Here is a 12,865-nt window from a genome sequence, read left to right on the forward strand (position 1 = left end):
ACACCGCCACACGGTCTCCTAGGGTTTGCTCCTCCGCTGCCGCCCTGGCCCGTCTCGCGCTGGCCCTCCATCCCGCCTCCCGCAGCCCCACGGCCGAGCCCCTCCCAACCCGCTGCTCGCCCCCAAGTGAAGGCCGCCGCCACCGCAGTCCGATCTTCCCCCGTCGTCATCACCGCTGGATCCGGCCGTCCCCGGCCTCCATCTCCCCTTCTCCACCCGTGGGTCTCCGGCCCTGCGCATCGCCCAGAGGTTTCCCGCTCTCACCTGAGGAGTTCGCCGCTGACGGCCTCCACAAGGACCTGATAGTCGTCCTGTCAACTTGTCCCTTTGGAGGTATTTTCTGGGTTTGTCATTGCCAACTTTGCATATCGCTTTTCATGCTTTCAACGGCTATGTATGGTCTCATGAAACCAACTAGGTTGCAGGGAGTGTTAGATAATATACATCTGGAAGGTTGGACTGGTATGCATTGTGTATTAGGAAATTTGGACACATATTATGAGCTTAATTTATACGGGTTCTATTTTTTATGAGGAAATTTGGACAGATATTATGAGCTTAATTTATACATCTGGAAGGTTGGACTGGTATGCATTGTGCATTAGGAAATTACAGACACATATATGTACTCTCTCAGTCCCATATTAAGTCCTCATTGAGCATGCAAAGAGTATATATAGTTTCTTGATTTTTCCCTTGATTATAAACGTCTAAAGGACATCATAACAACAGATCCTTAACTAAGCTACCAAGTTCATCTCTCAATTTTTTTCCCTAATTACCTTCTTTACAGATGGCCACATCTGACCCTAAAACTGAATTGTGTTACTGCTCCTTGTGCTGCTACAGCATGTTCCTAAAACAAATGGAGATATTCCTTCTCTTGATGAAGCCTTTTCAGATCATCAAAGACACCTTTACATGTAAATAACCCAGTAGTACATTTGTTTGGTCGCCAAGCCATAGTAAATCAGGATTCTCAAAACTATGATTAATACAACCTGAAGCTTATGGCAGGGGAGGAGGTGATGCAATTTTGTTAATGCCCTGTAGTACCCTGTAGCCATAGTAAATTAGTAAATAAGGATTCTCAAAACTATGATAAATAACCCTGTAGTACCTGTAGTACAATTTTTTTGTTAATGCTTGATTTTCTCTCTCTCGAAAATGTGATGCAATTTTGGGTGTTTTTTTTCCTCGATTGGTTGCAGGGGAGGATGAAGCTATTGTGGTCGTTTATATGCTATTGCAGTTGATGAAGTTATAATCCTCCACGATCTCCAGAACTAAAAGGAAGTATGTGAGAAAAGGAAGAGTCATGGCAACACCTTGTCTTAATTATGTTTGTCTTCCCGTTGCAACGCACGGACACCTAACAAGTATTATACTAGGTGATTCAAAAAAATTCTATATGTACATCTGAATATGATTTTACAAACAAATGATAATAATATGATTTAATGTAAAATAAATATGAATATCGTATCACAAAACGATTTTATCATTCATAACACCCATCCAACAAAACAGTAGGTGTAATTTTGATGTGAATGAACATTAACAATTTCGAAAAAAATCGAAAAATGAAGTTTCGTCAACCTGAATATTTGTAGATCTTAGAAAATTGAGACACATATCATGACAACATGTGTGTTTGGTAAAATATTTATATGCAACGTGAAGGAAGATGAAAAATCTTAGGTATCAAAATATTAAATTCGAATATACCAACATGGATTTCTTGTGTACAACAACACATGATGTGAATGGTGATATGAAGTCTTTAAATGCCCACGGTTTGCATGATGTGGATGCTGATGTTAACACCTTGTATGTCAAGATTGTAAGTTAATAGAGATCAATGTTATAGGTTATATAGACGGCGGTGACCAAGCTTACACAACACGCACCGAACATTGCTAAAAACACACACACTGAACACGCGGCATACGAATAGCATGCTGCCGCCGTGGCCCCTGATACCATCGGACACGTTTGCCCAGGTTTCGCTGACACGCGTGCGCGCCCCAGGCAAATTGCAGCGGTTAACCTTGCGCGACCAATCTGTTCACCGGCGAATCCTCTTTCTTGTCACAGGCTCGTGCTCCCTCACGTTCGACCAACAGCACTTTTTACGCCAGCTCGCGCCATGCGCCGCCCGTGGAAGCACCCCACCCCGGCGTACGGCGCCGCCGCCGCCGCTGCGCGCCACGGCTCCGCCGACCTGTGCCTCCGCGAGGTCGGGGGGCTCCTCCCCCGCCGCTTCGCCCGCCGCGCCGCCGCCTCCGAGGTCTCCCTCTCCCGTCCCCGCGCCCTCCTCTCTGCTTATCTCTAGCGATTACGCTTCGATCGGTTTATCACGGGAGCGGATCGGCGTAGGCAGCGGTCGGGACGCCGGTTTGTGGCATCGGCGTTGCCTCCAGCTGTGGATCGTGCTGCGTAATGTTCTGGTCGGGGTCTTCTGTCGATTTAGCTGAGATTTAGTTTTGGGTGGGTTTGGACCTTCACTGATGCCACTCAGTCGCGGAGCTTGACAAGAATGTTTTGGGGAGGGGGGGAGGGGGGGGGGGGGGGGGAGAGATGCCAGGCGATGCACAGTCATGTATGTTTTGGTCATTTTAGTGGTTCCTGTAGATGCTACTCGATAACATATGGTTGCAGATAATGAGCTGTGGTGATTCGGGGGATGAGTATGAATGATACTTGTGAAGCTAAGTTTGTTTTTCAAAAAGGAGGGTGATCTCTGGCCTCTGCATCATATGATGCACACATCTTGTTCCTTATCAAGTAATGCGCAGAATGAAATAGTGGTTGCATTTGTTGTATGTTGCTACTTGCTAATATAAGTGCTGTTGTACAGGACCTCATAATGCGCCTCCAGATTCACAAGAAGCTCAACAGGCACACAGGATGTGTGAACACAGTGGGCTTCAATGCAGATGGTGACACCCTCATATCGGGGTCCGATGATCAGCTGGTAATGTTGTGGGACTGGGACACTGGTGCAGTTAAATTGCAGTTTCATTCAGGCCATGCCGATAATGTGTTCCAAGCACGGTTCATGCCTTACACGGATGATCGCACCATTGTCACTTGCGCAGCTGATGGCGAGGTAGATGTGTTAACTTCTGTTTGATAATATTACATATTTTAGATGGTGATAGTAAGTTCAGAGGTTACGATGTGTTAATGCAATCAGGTAAGAATTGCCAAGATCCAGGATGGTGGAGATGTGCCTACTTCATTGCTTGGTGAACATGATGGAAGGGCTCACAAGTTGGCAATAGAGCCTGGAAGCCCTTACATTTTCTATAGCTGTGGCGAAGACGGCCTTGTTCAACATGTAAGGACCCCAACTACCCCCTCTCGATCTCCTGTGCACACATACAGCATTTGACATTTGTATAAATCAAGTTCTGCCTGATTATAATTAGCCTTTTTTTTTGTTCTTGTGCAGTTTGATTTAAGGACAGATACAGCCACCAAACTATTTATTTGCAGAAACTCTTTTACAAAACCAGGATACTCCTCTCATATCCATCTTAATGCGATTGCAATGGATCCACGGAATCCGAATCTTCTTGGAGTTGGAGGAAGCAATTCTTTTGCTCGTGTCTATGATATTCGTAAATACAAGTGGGATGGGTCATCTGATTTCGGTCACCCTTCTGACTGCTATTGTCCACCACATCTTATTAACACTAGGAGTCCGGGTGTTGGAATAACAGGGTTAGCATTTTCTCACCAGAGTGAGTTGCTTGTATCTTACAATGATGAGAATATTTACCTTTTCCCCAAAAATGGAGGGCTGGGACCCGACCCAAAATCGTCTGTCAAGATTGAAGGCAATCAAGGGTCCAAATCAACAATGGCTGCATTTGACGAAGATACTGTTCGACCTGCGCCTCAGGTATATGTTGGGCATCGTAATTGTGAGACTGTGAAGGGCGTGACTTTCATTGGGCCAAATCATGAATATGTTGCTAGTGGGTCAGACTGTGGTCGGTTATTTATTTGGAGAAAGAGAGATGGAAATTTTTTACGGGCGATGGAGGGTGATGAATGCATTGTCAATTGTATTGAGCCCCATCCTCATGCCATGACGATTGCAAGCAGTGGAATTGATAATGATGTGAAGCTATGGACTCCCTCTGCTATGGAGCGAGCACGAGTGCTAAATGTCGAGGAGGTAAACCTCCTGGCCTTCTATACGTCCTTATCATCTCAACTTCCACTGGATTTTATTTTCTATCCTCCATGTAATATTTACTCCGTACTTTGCCAGTGAAGAACCTTACCTGCCATACCATATTGAAGGGCTGACTAATGATCACTGATCAGTTGTTTACCAGGAAAATCCTCATTTTGGTTTATCTATATGAAGCATTTTCATGAGTATAGTTTGTTAGATACTCCCTCCGTCCCATATTAATTGTCTCAAAATTTGTCCAAATATGGATGTATCTATGCCTAAAAAGCATGTAATATCTTGACAATTAATATGGGACGGAGGGAGTATGTCTTATAGCTGTTTCAGGTATCCTTATGCAATAACTCTACATGTACGATATATTGGCCTTTCGCCCCATGAATATACAAGGTTACTATTCCTAAAATTGTATCTGAGACAAGGTTGTAGGTATCTCTATTGACAATTTGGCATCCTTCTTTAAGCTTTGAAGTGTGCATTATATGCATTTACCAGCATTCTTATTTGTCTTAATTAGGATAGGAAGACATGAAACCTTTAATGTTTTACTGTCGATTTTAAGTTCGGAGCTTTTATCTCTGTTTCTCATTTGTTCTCCATTCTTCTCTTCCAGTTGAAGCCCCGAAAGAGAAAAGCAAAGCTCTGGCACTTTGCCTTACCGGAGCAATTGGTCTGGCACGTGCTGACTTCACGTCGTAGGCAGCAAGGAGCGGGAGAAGATTCATCTGAGGATCTTGAAGACAACACAGAATTGCTTAATCTTGTACTGCAAGCTGCAGACAGAGATAACTCGTCTGATGACAGTGATGAGGATAAAGAAATCTCTGATGGTTCTGAAGACTAGAGCCAAATGATCTATTGTCCTCTGGGAATCTTGCAAAGCAAGTTTGTATATATACAATGATAATTTTATTCCATTTTCATGGATAATAATAGCATAAATGTGCTTATGTAGCTCGTGACTATCATTGCTGCTATACATCTGTGTTCCTAGAGCGTATTATTGAGAATTTCCAGGCGTAAACTTGGTATGCCGTCTCTTCAGAAAATCTGCAGTTGAGCCGCTTTGGCAACACTCATTAATTTTGTTGAAGAAAGATGCAAATTTTTACTATTCCTTAATTTGCAGTTGGCTCGTACGTCGTCCGCTCCCTACCGATTCCGCGCTCGCCAACAAAATTACATCGATGCCGCCCAACTGCCCCGCGATCCTGCATCCACCCGATCGCTCGAGTATCTCGCCTCCCATCTCACCCCACACGATGAAGCCGCCGCCACCCATCCACCCATCCAAACGCCGGTGCGCCTCCGCCATCCCTTCCTCTGCCGTCGGGCTCTGTTGTGGTCCCACACAGGATGACGCCACCGCCCCTTCCAAATCCGGCGTAGGCGGTGGTGGCCCGCATCGCCGAGCCTCCCATCTCAAGAAAGGACTCCCTCAAGAAACCCTCGACGGGATCTGGAAGTAGGCTTCCCTCCTCCCCGCCAGGAGGAGCTCAAGCAGGTGTGTCGGGGGGATGACCCCGGGTAGGGTCATGGCGACACAACTCTAATAGAGATGACAGAAAGCCGGCATAGTTATATATGCCGGCATCGTAAGGTGAAAACTAACACTAAGCCGGCATCCCGGGCGTATGCCGGCATGACTATTTTGTCTTATGAGTTTGCAGGATAAGAACGAGCACCCGCCGAGATCTCTCAACGGTCTTATCCTGACCACGTGGTGCAAAATAAAACAGATCCATCATCATCTCAGAAAAGCAGTCAGCACCTGCGTACCGGCGTGAGGCGACTGCAGAGAGGAAGCACCGAAAGAGAATCTCTGACGGAAGCCGGCAGAGGATAGCGATACTTTCTGCAGGGGGACAGAGAAAAGTAAAGTTGTCTTGTCCCTGCGGTGCTACCGGGAGGGAACCAAGCCGCGTGCCCGGTGGGGCCCAAGGAAGATGACGTTAGACTCGGCTCACATGTCAGTGTGACATGGGCGGCCTATAAATAAAACCTTACCCCTCTGTAGGAAGGGGGAGTGTGCACTTAGACAACTAGGGTTTCCCCTTCTTCTTCTTCTTCTTCTTCTTCTTCTTCTTCTTCTTTCTTTCTCAAGAATACAGCTTAAGGAGCGTCATTGTTGAGGTTGCTTATCTCGGCTAATACAACAAAGCAGGAATAGGAGTCTGACCTCTGCAAGAGGGCTCCGAACCTGGGTAGATCCGTGTGTGCTGTGATTTGTGTGTGTTTTCTTTCACGTCCTCCCTCCCCCTGTTTCTCTTTCATTTATCGGTCCCAAGTTAAGTCATCCTATGACATCTGTCGTGACACCACCACGATGCGCCTCGTCGGCGGAGCGGCCTGTGAGATTCGCCCGCCCCAGATGCTTCCGCTGGCCAGCGGGAAGGACAAACGACGTCTGCTGCCACCGCCGTGCGCTTGCCGCCCGCTCCTCGTCCTCCGCTGCAGCCGTCTTCGAGCGCGGGGTGCCGCCCCATTCCCATGTCTCGGTGCCGACCTCGTTAGGTCCTCCGGCCACCACCGCCCGGCGCACCCTGTTCTTCCAAATCCTGCTTCTTGGCGACATGACGGCTCCGGAATCACTGAAATCGGGCGCATCTATCTCATCCCGATTCTCCTCCTTCCCGATCTACCACTCCCTCTCCCGATTGACCGCGCCGTCGGCGGCTTTCCTGCTGCAGGCGGCGAAGGGGGAGACTAGAAACTGCTGCTGCGGCGGCTTCTAGGTACGTGGGCATCGGCGAAGGCTAGGGAGCGAAGGAGGAGGTGTCTGGGAACTGAGAGCTGAAGATTGTACTCTGCTTTGCTCGTTTTCTTCTTGAAATGTGTTGTGCTCGTTTTCTGCATGGAAGGCTGGCGATTGTGCTGTTCTTCGTCTTGAAAGGTGAAGGTATAATACTTGTATCCAATTGTCTTGGTTGCAGCTCTAATTCTTGAATCAAAATTGAGGGCATGTGGAATTTCCGCTTGAATCAAAATTCAGTTTGTAGCCAACTGTCATGTTGTCGTGTCGATCTCCTTAGAAGAAGTTAGACTAGATTTAGAAACAGCGTTAAACATCAGAAAATTGAATTCCAATGTTACAATCATATTGGGTACTCCTTTGTTCCATCAGTGTGTATGTTGTCGCAGTGAACAAACAAGTGCAAAAGTTACTTCTCACGGTGCTGCAGAAACTGTCAGGTGTAGGCTATTAACCAAGCTGAACATTGCGGCACTGCTGAAATCTTTTTTATTTCACTCCATCTTTTCATCTCAGAGATAATCAGGCTTTGCTTTGCATTTGAGTTAAATACCTGAATGCACCACTGAACATATTGCCCTTTCCAGTTTGGTGTTCAGACAAATTGATGCATTCTTAGAACACCAAATTGATGCATTCTTATTTTGTTTAGAAGAAAATGGTTTTTTGTACTGTCCATTTGAATTTATCTGTGATTGTGCTTTAATAGGAACAAGGATTCTATGAGTTCTTCATCGATAGTCCATCATATTGCTGACGCTCTTGAGTTTACATGCTTTATGATGATACATCTATTTTGCTTCCGTGAAACCGGCGTTAGATGCAAGCTTTCGTAAAGAAAATATGAAACATATTTTGCTTCCGTGAAACTGGCGTTAGGTACAACACATACATTGGTTCCCTAAGTTTAATGATGTTTCGAGCCGGCGGTAGAAGTGTCGATCTTTCCATTTCATTCTTATGTTTTGTTGCGTCCGATCCAACCATGTTTTTTTTTCTTTTGTACGTTCCAATTAATATAAATTTATGCTAGATTTTAAGTTCTGTTTCTACATGTTTATGGCTTATCACTTGAGATGCAAGATTAGGTGCTTGACGAGCTGTGAGTGACGATAGATATTATGTAAATGCAGAGGATGCTAAATTGTTGAATCATGTAAGTAAATAGTGAGATGATAGTTAACTAATCATCGGTTCATCACTGATCACTTGACAAGCTTTATCCATCCAGATAGTCGTTTGTGAACTATAATAATTTTTATTAGTATTTACATGTCTAATTTTGTTTTACCGTTGCGACGCACGTTCATTCTGCCAGTACTTAACATTTCCTGGGGAGATTTTCACCTACGATCGCATATACAGTACTCCCTCCGTTGTATCTAGACACTTTTTAAAAATAGATACATCCATTTTTGAGCAAATTTGAGACAAGAATTATGGAACGGAGTGAATACATGAGAGGAACCTTGTTTGGTTTGTTTCATGGATTGCCCACATGAGCAGGTGAGAGATGAGCTGTTGCTGGGCATTAATGGGTTGGAAGGTACAACAGGTATAGTCGCTCCTGACTTTGGTTTTCACTTCCACTGTGGTGAATTGCTGCGGAACAATTGTTGTTTTTCTCTCGTTTTAAATCAGCAGTCTTTGACGGTAGCACAAAATAATTACTGGTTTCGTATGTTGTTGAACTACTAGTCTTTGATGGTAGTAAAAAATAAGTATGAATAATGGGCAAGAAATATTTTTTTCTAGAATACATCCAAACAGATGTATCATCCATTAAAGAAGAAGACTGCGACGTAGTTACAACCCTTTTGGGCTTAGGTTCCTATTACAACCTAGCCAATGTCTCTCCACGGAAATCCACTCAACGGAAATAAACTAAAACTAACACCTATCAACCCCGCATTCTTCCAACTCAACCCCTCAACCCAAATGTCGCGTAAGATCGAGTCCATGCAGGGTCACACTCCGTCGAAAACAATCCGGTTCCTATGCTTCCAGATCGACCAGAACACTAGAGTCGAGCTCGTCGCCAGGTCCTTCCTCGGTTGGCCTCGAACCTGAATCTCCAACCATCATGAGGCCAACCCTGAATCCTCATCAGGCATCCACTGAACCGCACCCCAACCACAGAGCACCTTCCACCAAATCTCCCTTGCCATGACACAACCCAAAAGGAGATGGTTGATCGTCTCCGGCTCTTGGTCGCAAAGAGGACAACGAGGCGGGTGATTGAGTCCCCTCCTCTCCAACCTGTCAGACGTCCAACAGCGATCACGACATGCGAGCCACAGGAAGAATTTACACGGTGCCTTGGATTTCCAAACAGATCAGCACACATCCACTGCTCGCGGCCCTCAAACAGGCCGTGGTAGGCCGAGCGAGCCGTGTAACTGCCGGATTCCGACCAAGCCCAACGAGTCAAATCCTCCTCCTCGCGCAGTTCAACCTGCCCAACGCAATCCCAAAGCGCCAAGAACTCTTGAAGGCCCATTTGGTTCAAGTTTGGGCCGAAGGACCTGGCCCACGCATTGTTAGTTAGGCCCGCATCCACCATCAGGTCCCTCCTTCTACAGGCCGCGAAGACAGTTGATGCCAGGTCACACGGTCGCGAACCCTAGAGCCAAGGGTCAGTCCAGAAGAACGTCCTCTCGCCGTTCCCCAGCACCATTTTGCAAGCCGCCTCAAAAATATCATCTGACTGCCGCGGGACCGAGATTTGCAGATCCTTCCAAGGTCGTTCAGGCTCAGAACGCGCCAGCCAGCACCATCTAGTCTGAAGAGCAACATTGAGCAGCCGCAGGTTTGGGATACCTAGGCCACCCCACCTCATAGGCGCGCACACTTGATCCCACGCCACCTTGCAGTGGCCGCTCTTCGCCTCCCTCTGTCCCTTCCACAAGAAGCCTCTGCAAATCTTGTTAATACAGTTGATTGTCTTCATAGGAAGGTCCAGGGAAATCATGGCATAGACCGGCAAGGCACACAGGGTGGATTTAACCAGCGTCAATCTCCCCCCAGGAGACAGGAGCGAGGCACGCCAACCCTGCAGCCTGTCCGCCACTTTGTCCACCTGGCCTTGCAACTGAGCCGCAGTGACCTTCCGTATACCCAGCGGCAGCCCCAGGTAGCCACAAGGAAACCCATCCACCTGGCAACAAAGCTCGTCGGCTATCACAATCCGCTGAGCGTCCAAATAGCGAATAGGATGAGCAGAGCTCTTCGACAAATTAGCCCGGAGTCCCAATGCCTCGCCAAAGTCCTCCAGCAGCAAGGAGCAAGCCCTGAGCTCCTCCCTTGCCAGGCTAAGGAAGATCACCACATCATCCGCGAAAAGAGAGACCCGGCTCCTCAAACCGCAGTCTGAAAGAAGTCCCTCCTCCGTTGCCTTCTCCAACAAGCTATGCAATACATCCATTGCCACCATAAAGAGCATAGGGGACAATGGGTCCCCCTGTCTCAAGCCACGCCCATTCCAAATTAACCTGCCCGGGACCCCGTTTGTCAGCACCATCGTCGAAGCCGAGCCCAACCAGCCACACAGCCAAGCCATCCATCTAGGCCCAAAGCCCCGCTTAGCCAGAACCTCTAGGAGAAAAGCCCAGCTTAGCGAGTCAAAAGCCTTCCTGATGTCCAACTTGAGAAGGACCGAAGATCGCTTGGCTATATGCAACTTCCTGGCCGCCCCATGCACCATCATGAAATTGTCGTGGAGACATCGCCCTTTCACAAATGCACTCTGATGCGAAGCCACCAGCCTAGGGAGCATTGGTGCCAGCCGAGAGGCTCGCACCTTCGCGAACCACTTCCCAAAACCATGGATGAGGCTCACAGGCCGAAAAATCACTCAACTCCATGGCGTCCTGTTTCTTAGGAAGGAGACAAATGAGAGCTTTATTCACCGCCCCTAGACCTCGCACGTCCAAAGCAGACAAGGACCAAAAGTAGTCCATCACGCCTGCCTTGATAATCTGCCAACAGACGACGTAGAACCTGCCCGTGAAGCCGTTCGGGCCCGGACACTTGTCTCTAGGCATATATTTGATCGCGCTCCACACCTCGTCCTCTATGAACGGGCCCTCAAGATCCCCGAGATCCAACCCTTCCAACTGAAGAAAGTCAAGGTCCAGGCCAAACTGTCTAGCTGAAGACGAACCCAAGAGCTGATCGAAAAAATCATCAGCCGCCCTTGCCTTGTCATCATGCTCAGTCAACACCGAGCCATCCACTCTAATCTTGGAGATGAAATTCGTCCTCTTCCTATGGCTAGCACAGATATGGAAGAATTTTGTGTTCGCATCTCCCTCCCTCAGCCATAGCAACCGCGAGCGTTGCCTTGCAATCGTCCTCTCAAGCGACGATAAGCCAAGGAATTTGCATTTCAACATTTTTCGCAACGCCCTCTCCCCCTCGGAAAGCCGACGAGACTCCATCGCCACGTCCAGCCGAAGGATCACCTCCGACGCAACCAAGAGTTGAAGCTTAATGTTGCCAATCATCTTATCGCTCCAACTCTGTAATCCTTTCGCACAACGCTTGAGACGTGCCGCCAGTCTGGTGAAAGGGTTCTTGATACCCTGCATCGAGGCCCACGCCAATTCCACCGTATCAAAGAAACCCGGCGCCTTAACCTAGTGGGCCTCAAAATGAAAACGTCGGCCCATGCAAAAAGTCGGCCTCAAGCTCCAAAAGCAGAGGAGCGTGGTCAGACGTCGCCGTGCTCAGAGCAGACAAATAGGCGTTCGGCCAAGCCGCATCCCACTCAATCGAACCGAAAACTCGATCCAATCTCTCCAATGTCGGCCTCTCCCTTTCATCAGACCACGTAAAGCGCCTCCTCGCTAGATACAACTCCTTCAAGTCAAATCCGTAAGGACCCTTCTAAAGCGGGCCATCATAGAACGATGAAGCCGACCATTGCTCTTGTCCTCCGGGTTTACAATCAAATTAAAATCACCAGCCACAACCCACGGGCCCGGATGTAGGTCCCGTATATCCCACAGCTCCTGCAAGAAGTCAAGTTTGTCCGCATCACGATGCAGACCATAGACTCCGATGATCCACCATTGCCCCTCCGGGGCAACCACCCGAGCCGTAACCGCATTGGCAGTCAGGTGTGGATTCGAAATCGACACCACACTAGACTTCCAAGCCAAGAGAATACCACCTCGCGTACCCACAGCCGACAAGTAAAGAAAACCATCAAAGTTTATTCCCAGGCATTGAGAAACAACGGTACAATCAACATGTTGTAGCTTCGTCTCCTGGAGACAAACCACCGAGGCACCTGATCCCTCAACAACCTAAAAAATAGCCGGGCGATTCGCCCGGGAATTCAACCCACGCACATTCCAAACTAACAACTTTAGGTTCACAGTCATCTAGATGTTCCACGCACCACCGGACACACCTAACGCACCTAGGAAGAGGCCGTCGTGAGCTCATCCGCCATTAGAGGCAGAGCTCCTCGATCCCAACCAAATAAGGCTAGAATCGCCCCGATGTGACTTTGCTGAAGTGGCTTCTCAAACAGCTTCAGGTAAGCCTGCATCGCCTCGCCCTCCCGGCGATCCCCAGTTTTGAGATCAGCAAACGTTGCTGCCTCTTGATCGAGGACCCAGTCCTGAAGCGCTGCGCCAACCGCTTACTTCGCCTAACCGGACTTCCATGCCTCGCCGACCTCCTCCTCTTTGGCAGCGGAAGCATAGCGGGGGTAGACCGCTGAATCCGCTCGCGAAACGAGCCAAGGTCCCCCTGGCCAGTCGGAGTGGACACCAACCTCGCCGGGGTAAACGGGATGGTCACCCTGAAGGTGACCATGATGGGCTCCGAAGGCCGCCTAGGGGAAGAAGCGAAGGATGGGTCGTCCGAAGGAGGCTGCCACGAGGGAAGCAGCC

General features: G+C 48.2%; 1 protein-coding gene across 1 annotated transcript; it reads left to right on the forward strand.

Moving 5' to 3' along the window:
* Window positions 1-2,081: 2,081 nt before the first annotated feature.
* Window positions 2,082-5,234, forward strand: LOC100829926 (DDB1- and CUL4-associated factor 8). The gene is made up of 5 exons (XM_014900017.2): window positions 2,082-2,290; window positions 2,861-3,112; window positions 3,200-3,343; window positions 3,458-4,189; window positions 4,824-5,234. The coding sequence occupies exons 1-5, from the start codon at window positions 2,150-2,152 to the stop codon at window positions 5,052-5,054; spliced, it is 1,500 nt and encodes a 499-aa protein (XP_014755503.1). The 5' UTR covers window positions 2,082-2,149; the 3' UTR covers window positions 5,055-5,234.
* Window positions 5,235-12,865: the final 7,631 nt, after the last annotated feature.

This window comes from Brachypodium distachyon, chromosome 3, assembly GCF_000005505.3.
Source record: "Brachypodium distachyon strain Bd21 chromosome 3, Brachypodium_distachyon_v3.0, whole genome shotgun sequence".
Lineage (NCBI taxonomy): Eukaryota > Viridiplantae > Streptophyta > Magnoliopsida > Poales > Poaceae > Brachypodium > Brachypodium distachyon.

Excerpts from the sequence above, each read along its gene's own strand:
- LOC100829926 (XM_014900017.2), top strand. The coding sequence starts at position 2,150 with ATGCGCCGCCCGTGGAAGCACCCCACCCCGGCGTACGGCGCCGCCGCC. Across the intron at positions 3,113-3,199 it reads CTTGCGCAGCTGATGGCGAG|GTAAGAATTGCCAAGATCCA; the intron begins GTAGATGTGTTA and ends TAATGCAATCAG. Across the intron at positions 3,344-3,457 it reads AAGACGGCCTTGTTCAACAT|TTTGATTTAAGGACAGATAC; the intron begins GTAAGGACCCCA and ends GTTCTTGTGCAG.